Below are 12,500 nucleotides of genomic sequence, written 5' to 3' on the forward strand. Positions count from 1 at the left end.
CACACAAAGCGCGCCCTGATAATTACTGTTCTGATATTTTTAATAGCACGGGGTCGCTAACACGTTGCAATTCACGCACTCGTAAAAGTTGTGCAATATTTGATTTATATTTGTTTTTTTTAAGCGCCTGGGATCAAGTTCCACTTCATGTCAGCGTCTCAGATTACTGAGAAATCTGGCAAAAAGCGCAACAGAGCAGCTGCTGCCTCATACGACAGCGCCACAGTCCTGTTTGACTCATCGCGCGATCATTTCTTATCTTGTACGTGTGTGTGTGTGTGTGTGTGTGTGTGTGTGTGTGTGTGCGTGTGCTTGTGATTTTTTTTTTTTAACCTGTTTATCTGCTTTTAATGCAGTGGAACACGCAGGATAATTACGGGGCTTCTGTGGGCTTTGATAGTCAGATCTTCCCCTCTGCCACCTCAGGGGGAATCTGCACTTATTCCAAAGGCAAAACACACACACAAACACACACACACATCTGTACATTCTTCAGCGGGACAGCTAATTTTCTCCAGTATTGATATTGCGATGTGAAAAGTGCCCCACAAGTAGGAGAGAAACTAGAAATTCCCCACCGGTCACTAGCTGAGAGCCTTCAAATCTAACATGGCCGTGTCAATGAAGACTCGCCTCCTTTTTCTAAATAAAAAAAAAAGAAGAAGACCTGAAATACGCAAGCTGATAGGCATCCGCTGGGTGTGTGTGTGTGTGTGTGTAGGCACATGTACACTGACACACACATAGGGCACAGAGCACATGTTATCAGTGTCAACAGCAGCAGTAGCAAACAGCCACAGTTGCTGTGTGTGTGTGTGTGTGTGTGTTTGTGCGCCTACCCACAATCTGTCTCTCTCTCTGACTGCTGGCTCCGATGGACCCACGGTAACTCAATCTGTGTGTGTGTGTGTGTGTGTGTGTGTGTGTGTGTGTGTGTGTGTGTGAGACTACTGTATGACACTTCAGGGGCCAGCAGCCAGGACCGAGTCTGGGCCCATCAGGACTGGAGAGGGCCCAGGGCCAGATCCACGTGCACGCCACCCACTTCACACCTGTCTCACACACACACACACACACACACACACACACACACACACACACACGCACACAGCCGTGCTGATCGGCACAGGGCTCTCATTGTAGCAGTGACAGGAGGGCGCACGTTAAGTGGCTCCCTCTTCCCGGGGCCTGTGTGTGTGTGTCTGTGTGTGTGTGTGTGTGATTTCCCCATGTGGCTATGGGTGGAGAAGGGCGATGAAGGACCCCTACTGGTAAAGTGGGTAAACTCGCGCTGCCTCGACATCTGTGCTCAGAGAGAGAGAGAGAGAGAGAGGGAGAGAGAGAGGGAGGGGGAGAGAGAGAGAGAGGGAGGGGAAGGTGGAGGGAGGAGAGATAGACAGCCAGAGAGGAGGACAGAGTGAGAAAAAGAGAGAGAAGGAGGGAGAAGGAGTGTGTAAGAGAGCGAAAAAGCAAGGGAAAGAGTGTGTGAGAGAGAGAGAGAGAGAGAGAGAGAGAGAGAGAAAGAGAAAGAGAGAGAGCAGAGCTTGGCAGGGAGCAGTAGAGGAGAAAATGCCTTGCTTTGTGGAGAGAATTCTTCCAGGGCAGGAGGGAGAGGTGAGGCAGAGCGCAGAGGGCGGTCTCCTGCCAGGTAAGACTCTCTCACACCTTCCTCCCCCCTCCCCCCTCTCCCCCCTCTCTTTCTCTCTCTCCCTCTCTCTCTCACACACACACACACACACACACTCTTGTGCCGTGGAGAGGAGCTGAGTGGAGACCTGGAGGTGAACGGGTCTGTTACCAGTGGCACGAGCCTGGTGCACATGTGTAGTGATGTGGTGGGGGCGGTCTGTGTGTGTGAGTGTGTGAGTGTGTGTGTCAGACAGAGGGAGAGGGGGAGGAGAGAGAGAGCAGGAGAAAGAAAGAGGGGACACACACACAGCAGGTGTAATGTTTGTTTTAAGGGAATTCATTCATTTGTTTTTTTGTTTTGTATCGAGGTGTTTCCTCCATTTTAATCTCACTAAAGTCTCACAAATTACATTTATATTAACATTATATTTATATTGTCCAGGATTAGAAGTTGTGTGTGAACCAACCAGAGTATTGGATCCTAATGGGGCGAACATGAGTGTGAGTGAGTTCTGTGGAGGTTCTGACACCAGATGACTCTCTGGCCGCCTGGCTGCAGATTGATTGGCTGGTTTAGATGCGTGTGTGTGTGTGTGTGTGTGTGATGAAGAGGTTTATCATCGCAGGGATTTTCCACTCTGCTGCTGTAAACAGTGTGTGTATGCGTGCATGTGTGTGTGTGTGTGTGTTTGGCTGAAAGAGTCCTCTCCTCTGCTCTCCTGGAGACGGCGTTCCGAGAGGAATAATCCTCCTCTGCGTACAATTAGATTTCCTCCTTTTGCTTAAATAAATACAGTGTCCGTTGAACATAAACACAGATTTACATGCGGCCTCTGTTTGGGCCTGACGTCGCTCGCCCGCTGGTTCTCTCTCTCTCTCTCTCTCTCTCTCTCGCGCTCGCCCGGCGGTGAGGGAGGAGGGAGGGGTGGGGGGGGGTGGAGAGTTGGCCGGCTCCAACTTCGCGCTTACTGTTTATTTGTTTGTGTAACAAATGGAAGCAGCTTCCCGAGTGAAAGGTGAAGTCAGAATTGAATTTGGCTTGCGTTACCGTGGCGATCTGGCAACCGCCTCTGTGTCCCGCAGGACTGCTCTGGTTGCTGTGTGCCCGGCGCGTGTGTTTGTTATTTGACTGGTGTGCGTGCGTGCGTGTTTGTGTGTGTGTGTGGGTGTGTGTGTGTGTGTGTGTGCGTGTGTGTGTGTGTGTAGTGGGTGGTGGTAGCAGCAGCAGAGGGACGTTTTACTAAGCAGACATTTCCCCCTCTGTTTTCACTCTGACCTGGTAGGAGATTGATGACTGAATTGTGGAGTACATGTTAACAGTAACTGGTGATTTATGGAGATACTTAGGGTAAGTGAGGCCGCACAGGCTGGAGGGGAGGAAAAAGATATAGCCTTTTAAGTTAATGCAAAAATATAGCCTTTTTAAGTCATAATTGTTATTACTACTGCAGGGCTTTGGAAGCAGCTCCGAGTTTAGAGTCGGGATGTGCAGGAGCCGAGCGGAGGAGCGTTTCCTTTTCCTCTGGCAGAGCGCCGGCCTTTGTTTCTGCCGTCTTAACTTTGACGACACTCAGACTGACACCAGATAGAGAGAGAGAGAGAGAGAGAGAGAGAGAGAGAGAGAGAGAGGCAGATTCATACGCTCCCATTTACATATTTGAATGGAAAACGACTTTCCCGACATAAACCGCAGTGGAAAACTCTCTCTCTCTCTCTCTCTCTCTCTCTCTCTCTCTCCCTCTCTCTCTCTCTCTCGGGATGAGCTCGTGCACTGCAACAAGTGCACTGTGTGTCTTGGCAGCCGAGGATCTCTCACAAAATCCACATGCAGTTTGAGTGGAATGGGATTCCTTCCTTCCCTCTCTGCCGGGCTCTCCATCTCTCTCTGTGTCGCAGGGAATCGTCTCCTCTGTTCGTATCGGCGGTTTTAATCCGCTCGAATGTGATCAATGGCATTTTTAAGGAATAAAGCGATTTTAGGGAATACGGAGCTCGGCTTCCCTGGAAGAGGGATGGCGTTCATTTTTTTTCAAGGCACCTCTTAGACTGAGTGAAATGTTTCCCCTGTTCGCTCAGGGACGACTTTATTTCTTACCAGGGATTTAACACTCACTCAGTCCTCTCATAAATACAGCGTCCCTCAGCCCTCCGCTCGCCATAACTCACACACTAAGTCTCCAGCTAACTAAACTCATATAGCAGAGCCAACACTTGTTTGTCTTCTTCCTCTGCCTTCCTCCTCCTCGTCCCTTTTCTCTCTCTCTCTTCTTCTCCTCCCGCACGCGTGAGACTCGTATCCGCCTGCCGTCTCCTCCGCCACGCTCCGAGCTCCTTGGCCCCCGCTCGCTCGCTCGCTCGCTCGCCCGCTCACTGGGGTTTTTTGAAGAAATGCTTGTTTTGAAGCCGAGCCAGTCTGATCTCCCCGAGGCCATTCAGAGAGAGAACGAGAGAGAACAACAGCGGAGAAAATGCGGACATCCCTTCTCGGCGTGTCACAACACAACTTTTCGCTCTCCAGAGAACGTGCGGCGCTCTTTGATTGGCTGATGAAGATCTCCCCGCCAGCCGCCAGACACACACAGTCCTACTTTCTTTCCCCGGCACCTGTTGAGGCTCTTTGTACACACTTAGGCTCGTGTCTGAGCGTCTTTATGGCACTTAACCTGCCTGACCCCCACGGTGCAATAAACACAAGACCAACCCCGGCTGATAAACTATCGAGCCACTTGGCTCGCAGGAGATAAAAGTGTTCAGGTGGAATACGGGAGCGAGGCGGAAGTCTTTACTGATCAAGCGCCGATTGGCATTTTGGGAGGAGACGGCCTCCCTGGCACCGCTCCCGTATTGGCTGTTAACCGCCTGCTGCTGCCGTCTGTTCTCTCCGCTCGGTCCCACCGGCCTGACGCTGACAACTCCTCAAGCATCTGAAGACCCTCTGAAGTCAAAATCGCCCATTTTGATGTCTCGTGGCAGCACCCGGCGTTTTGTTGCATTTGCGTCTGAAAACAGGGGCGCTGCTTAGAGGAATTACCCTCAGCACTCCAGTGCTGTGGGAGGGGGAGGGAGGGAGGGAGGGAGGTATTCCCCCCCCCCCCCCCCCCACGCTCTCCTCGCTGTCCTTCCTCCCTTTTTGATCTCGCCATCAGATCTTCCCTTTTTTTCTCATGAGTGACGTTTACCCGAGAGCGTCTTGGGGGAAACGGCTGGGCGAGGAAGAAGACGTTTGCGAAAATGTGCCCGAGCAAGCGATCACCTTTGATAAAAACCTGGGCTCCGCTGGGAGAGCGGAGAAGAAAGAAAGAGCCAAGAGTGTGTGAGCGTAGTTGGTAATGAAAAATGCCATGTGAGAGGAGGAAGGAGGGCGGGGGGGGTCTCTCTGATCGCACGCCGTCACACCAACAATGTACGGCACAAACACATCCAGCAGTGGCACATCACACATTCCTCCGCCGCCCAACATAACCAGCCTTTGACCCACGGAGCTGATTCATGTGGATCTCCCGGCTCCATGCTGAGCCTTTATTGCACATCAGCTGGCTCCAAAATAATTTGATAAAACACCACCAACACGGCGTTCACACGCATAGCGAGCCGCGCAGGTGCCGTCAGAGCTGCTGGCACGCCGTCAACCTGCCGAGGCAAAAGACCAACGAGGCACACGGGGAAGCGTGGCGGCGGCGGCGGCACAAAGTGTAAAAAGGAAACGGAGGCGAAGTGGAGGGTAGATAGAAGCACAAAGAGGCAGAAATGTTAGCTTTAGTAATTACTACCTCCATAGAGGAGCGGCGGAGAGGACAGAGAGGCAAGCGAGCGCAGGAAGGAGGCCCCGTGTGCAGATAATGACGGGGTATCACTGCCGTTCTGACAGCGTTAATCTTAGAGTGCTCCACAGCGCCAGTGTGTGTCTGTATCTACGTACACACACACACACAGGCGTGCTGCTGCTGCTGCCGGGGTGTGTGGAGGTGGGTTCGCTCGCCCCGCCGCTGAGCCCGTCCGGCCCACCTGACAGCAGGCGGCGAACGCGGCCTCGCTGACAGTCGCCCGCCTCTCTCAGCTCGACGGAGGAAGGAGCGGGGTTCACCTATCAGACGCCATGTTTGTCTTCTTCACGGCCTGAGAGGGAAGACGACTAGAAGAAAGTTCTCAAAAGAAGAAGAAGAAGAAGAAGAAGGAGCAGGAGAGCGCCCCAACTTTCTTTGTGCCCAGCTTTTTTCTTTTCTCTTCTTTTCTTCCTCCCGCTTCGTTTGAAGTTGCGAGACGCTCATTTAAGCCTCATTGCACACCGACACTCACGCAGGAGAAAGTGTTATGAATATGCATCAGCGCAGCATATGGCAGCGGCAGCATTGGGACTAGGTGTGTCCAGAAGGTAGAGTGCTGCCGATGCATTATTCTCCATTCAAATTACCGCCGTCAGAGTGCAGCGGGGAGCGGGGAGAGAGAGCGTTCGCCACCTCTTCAGACGGGGCAGGAGAAGAAGTTAGCTGGCGCGGGAAAAACAGCGGGGACGGAAAAACTGTGATGAGCACAGTAGTAGGCCGGCGGAGTTTCGTTGATTTGGTCGATTTCTTTTTTCCTTTTTTTTTTTATTCCAGCAGGTTCAAACCCGTCGCTCGCTGACACAAGTGTGATTAAAAGTGATATTTCTGACACATTAGGATGCGCACGGGAAGTAACCTCCTCTAAAGCGTTCATTATTAGATGCATGACAGACCTGAATATTTATAAAATAGCTTTTAATAATTAATAGCAGCAATCTGCTCCCGTAATTCATCAGATTTGCACTTCAACAGAGTATCCGTTTTCACTTTAAAATAATAATAAGAGGAATATTAATGTTGCAGAAATGTAACACGGGCAGCTGGATGGCAGCCGCCGTGTCGCTTTTTCCACAAAATGAGGTTGCGTGTGTGTGTGTTTTTTTTCTCTAAAGAAGCCGTAAACACGACGCTGCGGCTCGGGTCGACTCTCCAATGTGCCAAAGTCATGAAGATGTGACGCTTAAGACGCAGGAAACAAAGGGGGTTTGGTGTAGAATGCTCAAGTAGTCGCGTGGTTTTATCAAAAGGTGAAATTTATTTGTTTGAGTCAACTTCCTTTTGTGTACTGAGACCCAAAATAGACACATCGGGCTCCTTTTCCTGTAAAGACGCGTCGCTCGTTTCATCATCTCACAGTCATTCTACTTCTTCTACTTCTTCTTCTTCCCCTCCCTCCCCCCCCGCCCCCCTCCCCCCTCCTTCATTGCGTGCGTTGTTTTATCACACCTTCAAATTCAGTCACGCCACATTCCTCCCTCAACACAACTCCCCGGAATCAAGAACGTTCCCGTTTTTTGGGAGGGAAAATCTGCCTCGTTCAGATCCGCCTACAATTTAACGCTGGAACTTTTTTGTTTTCTACCGGTAAAGCACACGCCGACGTTTCAAACTCTGTGTGTCGGCGTGTTTATCCTTCGCCGACGTGTGTGTGCGTGCGTGCGTGTGCGTGTGTGTGTGTGTGTGTGAGGATGTCACTGTGCATATTTGACAGTGTGTCCTCTCGGAGCAAACGACGTGACCTGCAGCCGCGAGACGGAGAGGAGCACAGAAGGAGCACAATGCCCTGCTGTCTACAACACTGCTCTCTCTCACACACACACACACACTCTCACACACTCTCTACGTCGGTCACAGCCACCTGACGTATGTGTCTACACTGTATTATACACCTAAATCGCCTTGGTTTGCTTCCATTGTGCTGATCAGAGGCAACATCTCACAGCTCAGGCAGAGGAGCAGAAAACCACCACAGGGGCTGAAAAATGCAAATCCCACCGACTTCCTCTCCTCGCCCCACAAACGAAACCAGACGATCAAATTTTAATCGCGTGTTCCCCGAAAAGACAAAGAAAAAAAAGACAACAAAGAGCAGAATTGGAAAGAAGAAAGTGTGGAGGAGCTTTGGGTGTGATTTTCGTGGCCTCGTCTCTTTCTCTTCTACCTGCGCTTTGACATTTTAACAGGCACCTGTGATTCATGCCGCCGCCGCCGCCGCCGCCGCTGCGCTGCAGAAAGTCCAAAAGAGGGAAAGTCTGTCAGGCAGAGCAAATGTTTTAATGGTAGCCAGGGATCGATGGTGTCAGCGCACGCATCCTGTCTGGAAATACACATTTTTTCTTCTCTCTCTCTCTCTCTCTCTCTCTCTCCCTGTCTCTCTTTGGGTGAATGTCACCTCCTTCTCTCGCTACGAGTAGAGAGAGAGAGGGGGGAAGAGAGAGGGAGAGGGGGGGGAGGAGGTCAATGAGATCTGATGCGAACATTCCGAACCGAGCCGAATTTGAGGAAATCGCTTGAAAAACATTGACTTGCACTCTCGCCCCCCCCCCCCCCTCCCCCCCACCGTGTCTGAAAAACAAATTTAAAACCCTAACCTTGGAAATCAATTAAGACGTCCCCAGGAAGCAGGGAGGGAGAAGGAGGAGGGAGAGAGAGGGAGGAGGAGGAAGAGAGAGGGAGAAGAAGGGAGAGAGAGAGGGGGAAAGGAGAGAGAGAGTGAGAGGGAGGAGGAGGAAGAAGGAGGGAAAAGGAGAGAGAGGCAGAGGGAGGGAGAAGTAGGGAGAGGAGGCAGAGGGCCGCTCTTCTTCTCTCCTTTTCTTCCCTCTCTAACAGGGACTCGGACCTTCCCATCAGTCGCTTTTGTCAGCGGCGCTTTATTCAATTTTTTTGGTGCCATACACGCTGTCAGAGCGTCTTCAGAGTCTTATTACACAAATGCCACGGCTGCTCGGCTCGCATGTGGGCTGAAAGGCGCCATGTCTAAAGATCTAAACAGCGCCCGAGCTCGGCTGTGAGGATTGACATCATCGGGCCTGACAGGGACTCATATCAAGGTTGACCTCGCCGACCGGCGCCGCCCACACGCCACGCGCCACTCCACTTCCTGTTTAGAGGGGTACTGTGTGTGTGTGGGTGTGTGTGTGGGTGCGCGCAGGCCTCATGTGTGTGTCTGTGTGTAAGCCAGGTGGAGATTTCCAGACTTAATTGATAACTAATGGAGCAGCGTGTGCTGAGTTTACCCCGGAGGATTGACAGTGTGTGAGTGTGTGTGTGTGTGTGTGTCCTGTGGAGAGACGGGGGCCATGGGTGGGGGCCAGGGGTGGGGGCGTGGGTGACGGTAAGAGGATGGGGGGCCGACTTACTCAGCAGTGTGGCACCGGAATCTGGTAAATTAAATATGTCCCCAAAGATAATGACTGGGAGTGACACACACACCGGCCTGTGGGGGGGTCCAACCTCTTCATCTGGCAGACCACTCACCCCTCCACCAAAGACACAACACACACACACACACACACACGCTCACACCTCCCCCCCCCCCCCCTCCCTTCCCAACAAGCCACAAAGGCCCGTGACCAAAATACAACTGAAGCAGTTAATCTGTACAGATATTAGCTCAAGGACCCTTGAGAGGTGCACCGCTGAGCCCCCCCACCCCTCCACCGTGCTACCCTCGCTCCCCGCACAGAGCAGCGGCAGCCGTGAGGGAGGGACACAGGGGTCGTCTGCTCATTTACCATGGCGGTTGGCTTATCAAATTGCACTCCCGGTGTCTTGAAACTGAGCACAGGAGCCCGAGCTTCAAAACAAAGCTGCAGGAATAAATTTCCCTGGTTTCAAGCGCCTGGAATCATGGGACTGTGTGTGTGTGTGTGTGGGGGGGTGTGTGTGTGTGTGTGTTTGTTTCAAAGCAAAGTTTGGTGGCCTGGTTACAAATGCAGCCTTCACCCTGCAGCAGCTGCGGGTCCAGACTTTCTTCTACAATTTTAACCAGTTAGCCGTCTCGTCCCGTGAATCAGCCCGGGCAGCAAACTGAGTGAAAATGGCTCGATTTGTCGCCGGGGCTGTCGGTTCGCCTCTTCGTCACTCGTGTCAGCCCGTCTCTCCCTCAGACCACGTTAGGCTTGTTTGTCCTCCCGTGGTGGAAAATACCATAATTACCCTGTTTGTGATGAAGCTGGAGGGCGTCTTTGTCCTCAGATTTGGATTTTTTTTCCGGCCTGATTGCTCTGGAGTTCAGCCTCTTTCCTCTTCCGCTCGCTCTTCAAGTATACATTGTGTTTCTGGGGGCTATTGTCCTGTGCGGGCCGCCGTGTGTTAGCCGGGACCCGTCCGTGTGTCCGCCTTTGTCCTGCAGGCGTCTTGTTTGTGTTTGCGATGGCGTGGGGAGAGGGGGAGGGGGGGGGGGGGGGGTCAGGGTGGCACTTGGCTGAGGGTCTTTATTTTTTTAGCGTTTGATAACAGCCCGGGGACAGAGCTGAACGTGAAGCGGTCCAAATGGGTCTGTCAAGGTCGGCCCCCCCCCATCATAACCCCCCCCCCCCCCCTCGCCCACCCCCCCCTGGAACGACGACACGCAACACGCGGCGCAAGGTCACATCCTCGTCTAAAAGCAATAAGTGCTTTATTGATAGAAAAAAACACAACAACAAGCAGGCAGATGTGCAACCAACTGATTAATAATAAAATAGATTTGTGAGGGAAAGAGAGAGAAGGGGGGGAGAGAGAGGGGGGGGAAGAGAGAGGGAGGGGGAGAGACAGAGAGAGAGACAGTATGTCCATGTGAACGACTGTGTGTGTGTGTGTGTGTGTGTGTGTGTGTGTGTGTGTGTGTGTGTGTGTGTACAGTAAAGTATTGATCCTGGAGAGGAACCTAAAAAATCCATTAGGGATCCAGTGGTTAAAAACAGCTCAGTCTGTGTCGCTGAGCTGCTGGAGGCCGGACGCTTCGCTGTGTGTGAGCAGAGTGTGAGCGGAGTGTGTGAGTGGAGAAGTCGCCCTGCTCATCCTCCCTAACTCGCCTCCATCCTTCCTTCATCTCACCTCCGTCACCGTTTACGACGGAGACAAACTGTAGCTCCAGTTCCTTTTCCTTCTCTCGGCTCAGTCACTTTATGAGCTCTGTGCCTTCTTTGGTGGCGCTGCCATGATGTGTGTATGGAAATAAGCAGAGATGATGATGATGATGATGAGCTCTTTATCCTCCTTCCTCTCTCTCTCTCTATCTCTCCCCAACCTGGCAAACCTGTCCAGTGAGTCCAGCTCTAAAGTGAAGTGTGTACGTGTGTGACTTTAATATTGGAGGTGTGTGTGTGTGTGTGTGTGTGTGTGTGTGGGGCTTAAACTCTGTCCCAGCCCGACCTGTTTGTTCTTCTTCAGGAGGACTCTGAGGAAGAGGAGGGCTGGGAGCGTCTCCATCTGCTCCACCAGCCCTCCACCCTCACTGATCACCTACTCAGCTCCCCTCCGCCCCTTTCCTGCGCTTAGGTAGCACACACACACACACACGCACACACACCCCCGCTCTCTCTGCATAAACTCCCCCCCCCCCCCCTCCTCCTCCTCTCCATCTATCAACTAGTTGGCAATGGCATTGTTTTTAATCATCAGAACCTCAAAATTATTATTATCGCTTCTGATGCGGCAATTAAAACTTCAGGTCAGAGGCACAACGAGCGGTGATCAGCAGCCGAGCTGAGAAGTTTTAATTAGACGATCAGAACCATTAATGCACAAAAAAAAAGGTGTGCGCTGGGAAATTAACGGGAACGTCTTAATCAGGGTTAGCGACTCCGAAGAGGAGTCAAGTGAACAGAGAGCAAAAAACAAATCATTTCCGCACCACTGGGACAAAACTCAATTAAATATGCATGCGGAAAAATGGAAATTTCTCAGCATCGGCAGCAGCGACTGTTGGAGGAAACTGTGGCGAAATCTCGCGGCGAGGTCGGCGACCTGCTTATTGTTATTCTTGTGTAATAAAAAAACGAGAGAGGGGCCAGATGCTGGGGGTCCGGGTGTCGTGGCGGAGTTGTCCATCAGTGGCTTTACGCTTGACTCGCTCGCGGCTGCCGTAGCCTCCACGCCGTGAGGGAGGGATGGGGGGGTGAGGGAGAGAGAGAGAGAGAGGGGAGAGAGAGAGAGAGAGGGGAGAGAGAGAGGGGGGCTCTCTCTTCCTGCAAGCCGTAAATTTACAAAAATAAAAACAATCGCTTTTTCGCGTGAGCGTTCGCTTGTGTGCCTCAGTGATTTTCCTTGAAACACACACTCGCTCTGTCACACACACACACACACACAGACACACACACCCGCCTCCCTTGAGAGCCGAAGACACAAAAGGGTTCAGTGAGCGACGCACCGGGAGCCTGGAGCCTCGTCAATTAATCTGCCAAACGTTTATAAAGTTAAAAGAAGAGATGTTTTGTTTTTTTTACATATTGTAAAATAATCCTGAGCAGAGCAGAGAGCCTGTTTGTGTTCATTAAGTGTGTGTGTGTGTGTGTGTGTGTGTGTGTGTGTGTGTCACTCATGTCGGCTCCCAGCAGGAGTCTGGAGCGAGCCTGTTTGATTAGGTGCAGAGATGAAGCTTCACTTTTAAACCGATGATGTCGTTCACAGCCGCTCACTCAACAAACATCCAGTCCGTCTCTGTCCTTCTTATTCTTCTAAATGTGATTCTGAGGGTCTCGGTGTCTTGGGGGTCTCCGGGGACCCACAGAGAGCCGCGACCCCGCCGCTCCCTCATCCTTTCCCCTCGGCTGCTCTTGATTGCAGTCGGCGCACGTTGGCGTCACATAATGCACTTCCAGCAGCGTTATTAGGATTTGAGACATCACTTGATTGGGCGTGATATCGCTCAGGCACACAAACAGAGAGCCTGCATCGAAAAACACACATGCACACACACACAACAAACCCCCAGGCAGGCCTGTGGGGCCTGGGGACGCGCGCGCGTGTGTGTGTGTGTGTTTGTGTGTGTGTCAGCGCGGCGCTCTGAGGAGAAACAGGGACGCCGGAGAACTTCTTCTTCTCCTTCTTCTTCCTTCGCAG

General features: G+C 52.0%; 1 protein-coding gene across 5 annotated transcripts in view; it reads left to right on the forward strand.

The window, feature by feature from the left end:
- Positions 1-12,500, forward strand: part of casz1 (castor zinc finger 1) — a 162,930-nt gene that overhangs the window by 115,200 nt on the left and 35,230 nt on the right. Inside the window, exon 1 of one of the 5 annotated variants that reach the window (XM_076163474.1) lies at positions 368-1,648. The exons of 2 other annotated variants lie outside the window; for them this stretch is intronic. In XM_076163474.1, coding sequence (XP_076019589.1) covers positions 1,570-1,648 — 79 coding nt within the window. In that variant the 5' untranslated portion in view covers positions 368-1,569. Of the gene's footprint in view, positions 1-367; positions 1,649-12,500 lie in introns of those variants that run through there. 2 more of the 5 variants (XM_076163468.1, XM_076163469.1) reach the window with 2 other exon arrangements.

This window comes from Genypterus blacodes, unplaced genomic scaffold (genome assembly GCF_046128005.1).
Source record: "Genypterus blacodes isolate CSIRO-AG114 ecotype Tasmania unplaced genomic scaffold, CSIRO-AGI_Gbla_v1 ptg000131l_1, whole genome shotgun sequence".
Lineage (NCBI taxonomy): Eukaryota > Metazoa > Chordata > Actinopteri > Ophidiiformes > Ophidiidae > Genypterus > Genypterus blacodes.